General features: G+C 47.3%; 1 protein-coding gene across 1 annotated transcript in view; it reads right to left on the bottom strand.

Moving 5' to 3' along the window:
- The window catches only part of ddr2l (discoidin domain receptor family, member 2, like), a 48,925-nt gene that overhangs the window by 18,030 nt on the left and 17,710 nt on the right, over window positions 1–13,185 (bottom strand). The window contains exons 2-8 of the mRNA XM_071404276.1: window positions 6,353–6,457; window positions 5,405–5,507; window positions 4,736–4,964; window positions 4,043–4,190; window positions 3,222–3,327; window positions 2,780–2,966; window positions 972–1,218 (exon numbers count right to left, since the gene is read on the bottom strand). Coding sequence (XP_071260377.1) covers window positions 972–1,218; window positions 2,780–2,966; window positions 3,222–3,327; window positions 4,043–4,190; window positions 4,736–4,964; window positions 5,405–5,507; window positions 6,353–6,410 — 1,078 coding nt within the window. The 5' untranslated portion in view covers window positions 6,411–6,457. The remainder of the gene's footprint in view (window positions 1–971; window positions 1,219–2,779; window positions 2,967–3,221; window positions 3,328–4,042; window positions 4,191–4,735; window positions 4,965–5,404; window positions 5,508–6,352; window positions 6,458–13,185) is intronic.

The raw sequence follows: 13,185 nt of genomic DNA, 5'->3' as shown, positions 1-13,185 counted from the left end.
TGTAAAACCTAGCAGTTTTACTCATTTCTCTGAGAGTGAGGCAGATATATTGCATTTGCAAAATAAAAATTATTATTTGTCTCTCTGAAATTAATCCATCAAGTGATAGATTTTAATCAAATATTGTCACGTGTGCTCCCTCTCCGGCCTCTAGGTCACCAGGCTGCTCGTTATGGCGCACACCTGTCACCATCGTTACGCGCACCTGCGTGTCATCACACTCACCTGGACTCCATCACCTCCCTGATTACCTTCCCTATATATGTCACTCCCTTTGGTTCCTTCCCCAGGCGTTATTGTTTCTGTGTCATGTCTGTGAGTTGTTCGTGGTTTCTTGTTTTGTATTACGTAACGTGTATTTATTAAAACACTCATTCCCTGAACTTGCTTCCCGACTTTCAACCTACATCGTTACAAATACAGTACATGTCTGTCATTGAACAACCTCATGTCATGATTAGATAGTGAAAAAATACACCGATCTCTCTCAACTTCTTTAAACAATAAAATGCTAATTTACCAACATTTCAGAAAATAGATATATAGCGTTTGAGACAAATCTCTTCAAATGGTCACCTGTGTTCACATACGACACTGAACATTAGAGTATATATTTTGACAGGGGTTTAGATGGTACAATGATTCTCTGCACATTGCTTGTGCTTGTCACATCACAACCTAAAATCTAGCAAACATTTAAGAATTTTTGAAAGCCAGGAAATGGCGTGTCTATTTCTACATATTGCACAGGTCTTTAACTGTTTTCCAGTGAACCGGTGCCTGGCGTGGCTCAACATGTGTCAAAGGACAGATATCGCTGGAAGTAGATCATTGTAGCCTTACGTCCCATAGGGGATGAAGAGGAGTCAGGAAGGAAGGAAGGAAGGAAGGAAGGAAGGAAGGAAGGAAGGAAGGAAGGAAGGAAGTGAACCATGCCTTAGTGGTAGATATTTCTCTGCTTCCCCTCCTACCTGACTGGAAGGAGATTTCGCTGAACATCATCCACACATCAGCGAAGTGGAAGCGGCAGCGCAGGGCCTTGGCGTTACGGCGTCCCAGAGGCACGGTCACATAGCGCGCGCTGGGGTTGCGGTCGTCCAGCACCGTACGGAACTCCACCGGCTCCGCCTCCCAGGTAGCGATGAGGCGGGGCTTGAAAGAGCAGGACACGGAGGAGAAGATCTTCACCCCGTGGTAGAACATATTGTTACTGTGCACCTGTTCAGGGAAGACCACAGTTACATACGAACTACACTGGGAAGTCAGTAGGTTTTATTAAAAAATATATTTTTATATTTATACACAGAGTAACTTTTGACCAACATGAGCAGAACGTGAGCCTCTTCATCCATTGTTGTAGGGCGTGAGCAGCACGTCAAAATGTTGAAAATGAAACCAGAATATAATTTACACTGAGCAGCTCAAACCTCAAGCTTTCATTGAAATAAATGCAATCGTCACACTTGGCAAAAGTTCTGCATCAAATGTAGCAGACCAGTAGGTTACAGACAGTAACACCACCTCATATGAACAGGCCAGTAGGTTACACAGACAGTAACACCACCTCATATGAACAGACCAGTAGGTTACACAGACACTAACACCACCTCATATGAACAGACCAGTAGGTTACACAGACAGTAACACCACCTCATATGAACAGGCCAGTAGGTTACACAGACAGTAACACCACCTCATATGAACAGGCCAGTAGGTTACACAGACAGTAACACCACCTCATATGAACAGACCAGTAGGTTACACAGACAGTAACACCACCTCATATGAACAGACCAGTAGGTTACACAGACAGTAACACCACCTCATATGAACAGGCCAGTAGGTTACACAGACAGTAACACCACCTCATATGAACAGGCCAGTAGGTTACACAGACAGTAACACCACCTCATATGAACAGGCCAGTAGGTTACACAGACACTAACACCACCTCATATGAACAGGCCAGTAGGTTACACAGACACTAACACCACCTCATATGAACAGGCCAGTAGGTTACACAGACAGTAACACCACCTCATATGAACAGGCCAGTAGGTTACACAGACAGTAACACCACCTCATATGAACAAGCCAGTAGGTTACACAGACAGTAACATCACCTCATATGAACAGGCCAGTAGGTTACACAGACAGTAACACTACCTGTCCCATTCCTTCTCTGTCCTTAACCGTGTCTGTCCCATGCCTTCTGTGTCCTTAACCTTGTCTGTCCCATGCCTTCTCTGTCCTTAACCGTGTCTGTCCCATGCCTTCTCTGTCCTTAACCGTGTCTGTCCCATGCCTGCTCTGTCCTTAACCGTGTCTGTCCCATGCCTTCTCTGTCCTTAACCGTGTCTGTCCCATGCCTGCTCTGTCCTTAACCGTGTCTGTCCCATGCCTTCTCTGTCCTTAACCGTGTCTGTCCCATGCCTGCTCTGTCCTTAACCGTGTCTGTCCCATGCCTGCTCTGTCCTTAACCGTGTCTGTCCCATGCCTTCTCTGTCCTTAACCGTGTCTGTCCCATGCCTTCTCTGTCCTTAACCGTGTCTGTCCCATGCCTTCTCTGTCCTTAACCGTGTCTGTCCCATGCCTGCTCTGTCCTTAACCGTGTCTGTCCCATGCCTTCTCTGTCCTTAACCGTGTCTGTCCCATGCCTTCTCTGTCCTTAACCGTGTCTGTCCCATGCCTTCTCTGTCCTTAACCGTGTCTGTCCCATGCCTTCTCTGTCCTTAACCGTGTCTGTTCCATTCCTTCTCTGTAGGATGCACTTTGGTACCTTCATGGAGGTGAAGTTCCTTTGCTTGTCAAAGACAAACTCCATCTCCACATAGCCAGAGCTCAGACTCCCGTTCCTCCAGCCCACATAGTCGTATCCAGGCCATACATGGTACTGCCGCGTCACCAGGAAGTCATCCTGACCAATCACACCGTCCGTCAGCTGACCCAACCCCCCGGACAGTTTCCTTGGGAGAAGGAAGGCACAATAATTGATTGGATTTATAGTGTTTTTCCAGTGCTCAAAGTGCTTTATATATTAAGGAGGGGAAACTACATCAAAACCGGGTAAAGGACAGAGTTGTAGTGCATTTCAGGTCGAATTCTATTAGTATTTGTTGGCATGTTGTTTCATCTGGAGATGTAAGTCTCTGAAATCTGACGTTGCCTGGTTCATTATGTGTGTGTGTGTGTGACGGTGTGTATGCAGGCACCAGGCCTACCTTCGTTCGTGGGCGCCGTCGTATGTGGAGTCGTTGAGGCTGGCAATGGGATACCCAGGAGGCATCATCAGCTGACCTTCAGGAGAGCTGTATGACGTCAGGCCGTCTACAGTACGGAGAAGAGGGGGATAGTGGTAGAGAGGAGGAGGAGGAGTGGAGACAGAGACTCCGTTCTGAGTCATCATTTTAACTGATCGGACAGTTTCACACACACACGCACGCGCACGCGCACACGCACACACAGCAATCCCTAATCCTGCTGTGGTGTGTTCACAGACCCAATACCGCCTAGCTTTATCGTGTCCCAACAACACAAACAAGCATTTCGCTACACTCACAATAACATCTGCTAACCATGTGTTTGTGACCAATACAATTTGATTTGATTTACCTTCCTTTTACTTGAACAGAGAGACAACCACAGAATGCAATATGCTACACATTTCTCACTATTTCTCACAGCATTTCACAACATTTTGTGTGTGTGTGTGTGTGTGTGTGTGGGGGGGGGGGGGGGTCAGAGGAGGCTGGTGGGGGGAGCTGTAGGAGGACAGTCTCAATCTAATGGCCGGAATGGAATAAAAGGAACGTTATCAAACAAATCAAACATATGGAAACCACATGTTTGACTCAGTTCCATTTATGACATTCCAGCCATTACAATGAGCCCGTCCTCCTATAACTCCTCCCAACAGCCTCCTCTGACACACACACACACACACACAAAATGTTGTGAAATGCTGTGAGAAATAGTGAGAAATGTTGTGTGGCATAATGCATTCTGGGATGGTGTGTACGTGCCTGTGTATGCCTGCTCTCACCGTGCCAGGGGCAGCCGTACAGCTCCAGTCTCATACACACAGTGGTGGGCATCTTGGTGACGGGGATGAGACGGATGTAGCGACTGATGATGGGCGGGTGAAGGTCTTTGATCACAGAGACATAGGCGTTGTCATTCGCCTCCATCGTCTGACAAGAGATTAGAAACAGTTCAATTACAGAAGGGTCCTATGTGACTCCGTTGGTAAAGCTTGGTGCTGGCAAGGTTATGGGTTTGATTGCTGGTGGGGTCACCACTATGAAAATATACGCATGTATTGCTGGATGGAAACCGTCTGCTAAATAGCATACATTATATAATAAACGACACCCTAAATAATCCCTTCTTACACTTTGTCTCGTGGTTGTTCAACACAACAATGTAAAACATCCTGGTTTTACAATCATTCCAAAACCTACAAGACATTTCTTTGGTCTAGCCTGGACAAAATCCTTTTCTCAGCTGTTTCTCCACCTCTACAACTGTATTTGACCACTAAACTAAACATACTCTATATATTTGTCAGCCAAATTCATAATGTTTGTGCTCTGGTCATTTCAGCATTAAAAGATTTCCTCTAGAATCACTCATAATAGTTGGAAACAACATAACACTAAATATTTCTGCTCCCTTCCCCTCCATTCTTCACACCACTTCCCTTTCCTGCACTCCTCACTTCCCTCACTCCCCTCACCTTATTGCCAAGGCGATTCTTCCAGGACCTCCAGAGCTTGCCGTCGTGGCTGTAGTTCAGGCGGTACATGCGGGCAAATTCTTTACCCGAGTTCCGGGCATAGCGACCCTGGGTTCCCACCACTGTCAGGAAGGTGAGCTGGCCCAGGTCGACCTGCAGGTACTGGGTGTCAGAGGGCTGTAGGAGTCCCGCTGGGCACCACGCCCCGTCACCCTCCTCCCGGTTCAACCTGCACTCAGATAGGTTTAGGTTTATTTGAACATCTTGGTACATATGCATAAACATACATAAAATATGATGTCATACAATTTTTGATGTTTTACACACTGTATAGATGAGTCAATGATGACTAAAAGATGAATAAATTATGACTAAATTATGACCGAATAATGACTAAAAGATGAATAAATTATGAATAAATTATGACTGAATAATGACTAAAAGATGACTAAATTATGAATAAATTATGACTAAATGTATGGAAAGTTCATCAGCAATAAGTTACAACAGATTGGCATACCACTAAACCAATAAATAGACGAGAGAGGGGAACGGAGAGGAAGATAAAGAAAGATAATTCATGGAATGAAGAGAGAACATTTTTACCATATATCAAGAATACACTTCATACACTGGCATTGTGCTGTGCTGTAATCAATGAACACTTACCTGGCATATTGTGGCCCAGTGGTCTCGTACCATTGGCTGGAGGCGGTGATGTCATGGTCTTTGATCCGGCCATCCTCCATGCCAAGCGGGTAACGGCAGTGTGCTGCCGTAGAGGAGTCAGAGCCAGCAGAAAGTGAACCCGAGGTCATTACTAGTCATACCGTCTCCGGCATTGAGGACAAATGGACTTACTATGGCTGATATGTGGTGGGCTCACCTAGCTATCTTAAGATGAATGCACTAACTGCAAGTTGCTCTGGAGTAGAGTGACTGCTAAATGACAAAAATGTACATTTGGGATCAGCTTCCCTTCCCTTCCCATAATCATAACCTCAACCATTAGTGAGGAAAACGCTACTGACCCAAGATCAACGTCAAGAGGCAACTTCAGCCTACACTGCCTTACTTAGTTAGTACTTTTTAAAACGGACCTGTGAAATGTAGCATCTATATGCAGCCTGCAGGGACTGAATGGTCAGTGTGTGTATACTTGTGTGTACGTGGACGGATAAGTGCCAGACAGTTTGAGGTATTGACGTAGGTAGGGTTAGTTAGGTTAACAAAAATAAGCCCTCTGAAATCCCATGGAAGGAAATTACAGTTGGGTTTTAAAGAGGGGAGACTTAAATATGGGGTGCGTCCTAATTAATATCTCATTTTCCACTTGTTCAATACTGCCCACAAATTTAAAAGCATTTGATAATTGGTGGCATGTGCTTGTGGGAATTTCCATCATATTTTTTTTTACACCAGTCACTTCCTTTCAAATCAGTGAAGGGAAGTGAACAAGTGCACATTTCAGGAGGAAGGAGAGGGAATTGGGTCCGGTCCAGGGACTAATAGGTGACTAATCCTGATTGGTTAGCAATTGTGCATGTTCACCAGGTGTGTGGTATGACTGGCAACAATGGAATGGGGGAGCGTGTGGAGTAACAGCAGCTGACTCACCTGGGTCGATCTGGGCATTGGCATTGGCTTGAAAGACCAGCAGCAGATAGAACAGCATGGTGGGCCTTAAATGTCTGAGGACGGATGTAGACAGAGGCTACATCTCTGAGAGAGAGAGAGAGAGAGAGAGAGAGAGAGAGAGAGAGAGAGAGAGTTTTACAATTTCTGGAAGGTCGTTGGTTCATAGCTACCATATTATTACATATTACCATTGTGTCCTTGAATAAGGCACTTAACCCCTACATGACCCTAGGCTCCTCTTTGTATGTGTTTGCAGAGCAAAATATGAATTTCCGTCACAAGACAAATTAAGTCTGATTCTATTCTACTGAATTCTATTTTATATACCGTACCAGAAATAATAATAAGTAAATATTATGCACTGATGACTGTAGTAAACACAGACCTGGTTATAACATTTACACCGCTGTAAATGTCACCGTATCATTCTGGGGTAGGCCATGGTTAATATTTTGTATCTTCTAACAGTTTCTTTGAAGTACTGTGTGAATCGCCTCAGGCCTTGGTAATGAGACACTGTACTGTCAACTGAGAATGTTCATCCATGAAGCTACTGTTAGGCAGAGTGCACCAACGACAACAACTAACCACAGACAACTCCTCGGGTGTATTCGTTAGTGTACAACGTAGCTAAACGTTTTGCCACTGATCACGTTTTTTACCAACGAAAACAAAAGATTCTATTGGACAAATTCAGGTAGGTACCTCACTGTTTCGTCCTGTTTTCTTCCGTTTTGGTTCCTAAATGATTCAATAACCTCACTGTACTGTATCCACCTCCTCTACCTAGACTAGTCACTGTACTGTATCTGCCTCCTCTACTGAGCCTAGTCACTGTACTGTATCTGCCTCCTCTACTGAGCCTAGTCACTGTACTGTATCCACCTCCTCTACTGAGCCTAGTCACTGTACTGTATCTGCCTCCTCTACTGAGCCTAGTCACTGTACTGTATCTGCCTCCTCTACTGAGCCTAGTCACTGTACTGTATCTGCCTCCTCTACTGAGCCTAGTCACTGTACTGTATCTGCCTCCTCTACTGAGCCTAGTCACTGTACTGTATCCACCTCCTCTACTGAGCCTAGTCACTGTACTGTATCTGCCTCCTCTACTGAGCCTAGTCACTGTACTATATCCACCTCCTCTACTGAGCCTAGTCACTGTACTGTATCTGCCTCCTCTACTGAGCCTAGTCACTGTACTGTATCCACCTCCTCTACTGAGCCTAGTCACTGTACTGTATCCACCTCCTCTACCTAGCCTAGTCACTGTACTGTATCTGCCTCCTCTACTGGGCCTAGTCACTGTACTGTATCTGCCTCCTCTACTGAGCCTAGTCACTGTACTGTATCCACCTCCTCTACTGAGCCTAGTCACTGTACTGTATCTGCCTCCTCTACTGAGCCTAGTCACTGTACTGTATCCACCTCCTCTACTGAGCCTAGTCACTGTACTGTATCTACCTCCTCTACTGAGCCTAGTCACTGTACTGTATCCACCTCCTCTACTGAGCCTAGTCACTGTACTGTATCCACCTCCTCTACTGAGCCTAGTCACTGTACTGTATCTGCCTCCTCTACTGGGCCTAGTCACTGTACTGTATCTGCCTCCTCTACTGAGCCTAGTCACTGTACTGTATCCACCTCCTCTACTGAGCCTAGTCACTGTACTGTATCTGCCTCCTCTACTGAGCCTAGTCACTGTACTGTATCCACCTCCTCTACTGAGCCTAGTCACTGTACTGTATCTGCCTCCTCTACTGGGCCTAGTCACTGTACTGTATCTGCCTCCTCTACTGAGCCTAGTCACTGTACTGTATCCGCCTCCTCTACTGAGCCTAGTCACTGTACTGTATCTGCCTCCTCTACTGAGCCTAGTCACTGTACTGTATCTGCCTCCTCTACTGAGCCTAGTCACTGTACCGTATCTGCCTCCTCTACTGAGCCTAGTCACTGTACTGTATCTGCCTCCTCTACTGAGCCTAGTCACTGTACTGTATCTGCCTCCTCTACTGGGCCTAGTCACTGTACTGTATCTGCCTCCTCTACTGAGCCTAGTCACTGTACTGTATCCACCTCCTCTACTGAGCCTAGTCACTGTACTGTATCCACCTCCTCTACTGAGCCTAGTCACTGTACTGTATCTGCCTCCTCTACTGAGCCTAGTCACTGTACTGTATCTGCCTCCTCTACTGAGCCTAGTCACGGTACTGTATCCACCTCCTCTACTGAGCCTAGTCACTGTACTGTATCCGCCTCCTCAACTGAACTGTATCTGCCTCCTCTACTGGGCCTAGTCACTGTACTGTATCTGCCTCCTCTACTGAGCCTAGTCACTGTACTGTATCTGCCTCCTCTACTGAGCCTAGTCACTGTACTGTATCTGCCTCCTCTACTGAACCTAGTCACTGTACTGTATCTGCCTCTACTGAGCCTAGTCACTGTACTGTATCTGCCTCCTCTACTGAGCCTAGTCACTGTACTGTATCTGCCTCCTCTACTGAGCCTAGTCACTGTACTGTATCTGCCTCTACTGAACCTAGTCACTGTACTGTATCTGCCTCCTCTACTGAGCCTAGTCACTGTACTGTATCCGCCTCCTCTACTGAGCCTAGTCACTGTACTGTATCCACCTCCTCTACTGAGCCTAGTCACTGTACTGTATCTGCCTCCTCTACTGAGCCTAGTCACTGTACTGTATCTGCCTCCTCTACTGAGCCTAGTCACTGTACTGTATCTGCCTCCTCTACTGAGCCTAGTCACTGTACTGTATCCGCCTCCTCAACTGAACTGTATCTGCCTCCTCTACTGGGCCTACTCACTGTACTGTATCTGCCTCCTCTACTGAGCCTAGTCACTGTACTGTATCTGCCTCCTCTACTGAGCCTAGTCACTGTACTGTATCTGCCTCTTCTACTGAACCTAGTCACTGTACTGTATCTGCCTCTACTGAGCCTAGTCACTGTACTGTATCTGCCTCCTCTACTGAGCCTAGTCACTGTACTGTATCTGCCTCCTCTACTGAGCCTAGTCACTGTACTGTATCTGCCTCTACTGAGCCTAGTCACTGTACTGTATCTGCCTCCTCTACTGAGCCTAGTCACTGTACTGTATCCGCCTCCTCTACTGAGCCTAGTCACTGTACTGTATCTGCCTCCTCTACTGAGCCTAGTCACTGTACTGTATCTGCCTCCTCTACTGGGACTAGTCACTGTACTGTATCTGCCTCCTCTACTGAGCCTAGTCACTGTACTGTATCTGCCTCCTCTACTGAGCCTAGTCACGGTACTGTATCCACCTCCTCTACTGAGCCTAGTCACTGTACTGTATCTGCCTCCTCTACTGGGCCTAGTCACTGTACTGTATCTGCCTCCTCAACTGAGCCTAGTCACTGTACTGTATCCACCTCCTCTACTGAGCCTAGTCACTGTACTGTATCTGCCTCCTCTACTGAGCCTAGTCACTGTACTGTATCCACCTCCTCTACTGAGCCTAGTCACTGTACTGTATCTGCCTCCTCTACTGAGCCTAGTCACTGTACTGTATCCACCTCCTCTACTGAGCCTAGTCACTGTACTGTATCCACCTCCTCTACTGAGCCTAGTCACTGTACTGTATCCACCTCCTCTACTGAGCCTAGTCACTGTACTGTATCTGCCTCCTCTACTGAGCCTAGTCACTGTACTGTATCCGCCTCCTCTACTGAGCCTAGTCACTGTACTGTATCTGCCTCCTCTACTGAGCCTAGTCACTGTACTGTATCTGCCTCCTCTACTGGGACTAGTCACTGTACTGTATCTGCCTCCTCTACTGAGCCTAGTCACTGTACTGTATCTGCCTCCTCTACTGAGCCTAGTCACTGTACTGTATCCACCTCCTCTACTGAGCCTAGTCACTGTACTGTATCCACCTCCTCTACCTAGCCTAGTCACTGTACTGTATCTGCCTCCTCTACTGAGCCTAGTCACTGTACTGTATCTGCCTCCTCTACTGAGCCTAGTCACTGTACTGTATCTGCCTCCTCTACTGAGCCTAGTCACTGTACTGTATCTGCCTCCTCTACTGGGCCTAGTCACTGTACTGTATCTGCCTCCTCTACTGAGCCTAGTCACTGTACTGTATCTGCCTCCTCTACTGAGCCTAGTCACTGTACTGTATCTGCCTCCTCTACTGAGCCTAGTCACTGTACTGTATCTGCCTCCTCTACTGGGCCTAGTCACTGTACTGTATCTGCCTCCTCTACTGAGCCTAGTCACTGTACTGTATCCACCTCCTCTACTGAGCCTAGTCACTGTACTGTATCCACCTCCTCTACTGGGCCTAGTCACTGTACTGTATCTGCCTCCTCTACTGAGCCTAGTCACTGTACTGTATCTGCCTCCTCTACTGAGCCTAGTCACTGTACTGTATCCACCTCCTCTACTGAGCCTAGTCACTGTACTGTATCCACCTCCTCTACTGAGCCTAGTCACTGTACTGTATCTGCCTCCTCTACTGAGCCTAGTCACTGTACTGTATCTGCCTCCTCTACTGAGCCTAGTCACTGTACTGTATCTGCCTCCTCTACTGAGCCTAGTCACTGTACTGTATCCACCTCCTCTACTGAGCCTAGTCACTGTACTGTATCCGCCTCATCTACTGAGCCTAGTCACTGTACTGTATCTGCCTCCTCTACTGAGCCTAGTCACTGTACTGTATCTGCCTCCTCTACTGAGCCTAGTCACTGTACTGTATCTGCCTCCTCTACTGAGCCTAGTCACTGTACTGTATCTGCCTCCTCTACTGAGCCTAGTCACTGTACTGTATCTGCCTCCTCTACTGAGCCTAGTCACTGTACTGTATCTGCCTCCTCTACTGAGCCTAGTCACTGTACTGTATCTGCCTCCTCTACTGAACCTAGTCATTGTACTGTATCTGCCTCTACTGAGCCTAGTCACTGTACTGTATCTGCCTCCTCTACTGAGCCTAGTCACGGTACTGTATCCACCTCCTCTACTGAGCCTAGTCACTGTACTGTATCTGCCTCCTCTACTGGGCCTAGTCACTGTACTGTATCTGCCTCCTCAACTGAGCCTAGTCACTGTACTGTATCCACCTCCTCTACTGAGCCTAGTCACTGTACTGTATCTGCCTCCTCTACTGAGCCTAGTCACTGTACTGTATCCACCTCCTCTACTGAGCCTAGTCACTGTACTGTATCTGCCTCCTCTACTGAGCCTAGTCACTGTACTGTATCCACCTCCTCTACTGAGCCTAGTCACTGTACTGTATCCACCTCCTCTACTGGGCCTAGTCACTGTACTGTATCTGCCTCCTCTACTGAGCCTAGTCACTGTACTGTATCTGCCTCCTCTACTGAGCCTAGTCACTGTACTGTATCCACCTCCTCTACTGAGCCTAGTCACTGTACTGTATCCACCTCCTCTACTGAGCCTAGTCACTGTACTGTATCTGCCTCCTCTACTGAGCCTAGTCACTGTACTGTATCTGCCTCCTCTACTGAGCCTAGTCACTGTACTGTATCTGCCTCCTCTACTGAGCCTAGTCACTGTACTGTATCCACCTCCTCTACTGAGCCTAGTCACTGTACTGTATCCGCCTCATCTACTGAGCCTAGTCACTGTACTGTATCTGCCTCCTCTACTGAGCCTAGTCACTGTACTGTATCTGCCTCCTCTACTGAGCCTAGTCACTGTACTGTATCTGCCTCCTCTACTGAGCCTAGTCACTGTACTGTATCCACCTCCTCTACTGAGCCTAGTCACTGTACTGTATCCACCTCCTCTACTGGGCCTAGTCACTGTACTGTATCTGCCTCCTCTACTGAGCCTAGTCACTGTACTGTATCTGCCTCCTCTACTGAGCCTAGTCACTGTACTGTATCCACCTCCTCTACTGAGCCTAGTCACTGTACTGTATCCACCTCCTCTACTGAGCCTAGTCACTGTACTGTATCTGCCTCCTCTACTGAGCCTAGTCACTGTACTGTATCCACCTCCTCTACTGAGCCTAGTCACTGTACTGTATCTGCCTCCTCTACTGAGCCTAGTCACTGTACTGTATCTGCCTCCTCTACTGAGCCTAGTCACTGTACTGTATCTGCCTCCTCTACTGGGCCTAGTCACTGTACTGTATCTGCCTCCTCTACTGAGCCTAGTCACTGTACTGTATCTACCTCCTCTACTGAGCCTAGTCACTGTACTGTATCCACCTCCTCTACTGGGCCTAGTCACTGTACTGTATCTGCCTCCTCTACTGGGCCTAGTCACTGTACTGCATCTGCCTCCTCTACTGAGCCTAGTCACTGTACTGTATCCACCTCCTCTACTGAGCCTAGTCACTGTACTGTATCTGCCTCCTCTACTGAGCCTAGTCACTGTACTGTATCCACCTCCTCTACTGAGCCTAGTCACTGTACTGTATCCACCTCCTCTACTGAGCCTAGTCACTGTACTGTATCCACCTCCTCTACTGAGCCTAGTCACTGTACTGTATCTGCCTCCTCTACTGAGCCTAGTCACTGTACTGTATCTACCTCCTCTACTGAGCCTAGTCACTGTACTGTATCTGCCTCCTCTACTGAGCCTAGTCACTGTACTGTATCTGCCTCCTCTACTGAGCCTAGTCACTGTACTGTATCCACCTCCTCTACTGAGCCTAGTCACTGTACTGTATCTGCCTCCTCTACTGAGCCTAGTCACTGTACTGTATCTGCCTCCTCTACTGAGCCTAGTCACTTCGCATTGACAAATACAACGTACATCGTCAAGTTCTGAGAAGGTTTTGATGTGTCTCTCAAACCTTACTGCAAATCC

The sequence above is a fragment of the Salvelinus alpinus genome, chromosome 5 (assembly GCF_045679555.1).
Source record: "Salvelinus alpinus chromosome 5, SLU_Salpinus.1, whole genome shotgun sequence".
Classification (NCBI taxonomy): domain Eukaryota; kingdom Metazoa; phylum Chordata; class Actinopteri; order Salmoniformes; family Salmonidae; genus Salvelinus; species Salvelinus alpinus.
The sequence above is the reverse complement of the archived record's forward strand: the minus strand, read 5'-3'. Positions and strand labels throughout refer to the sequence as shown.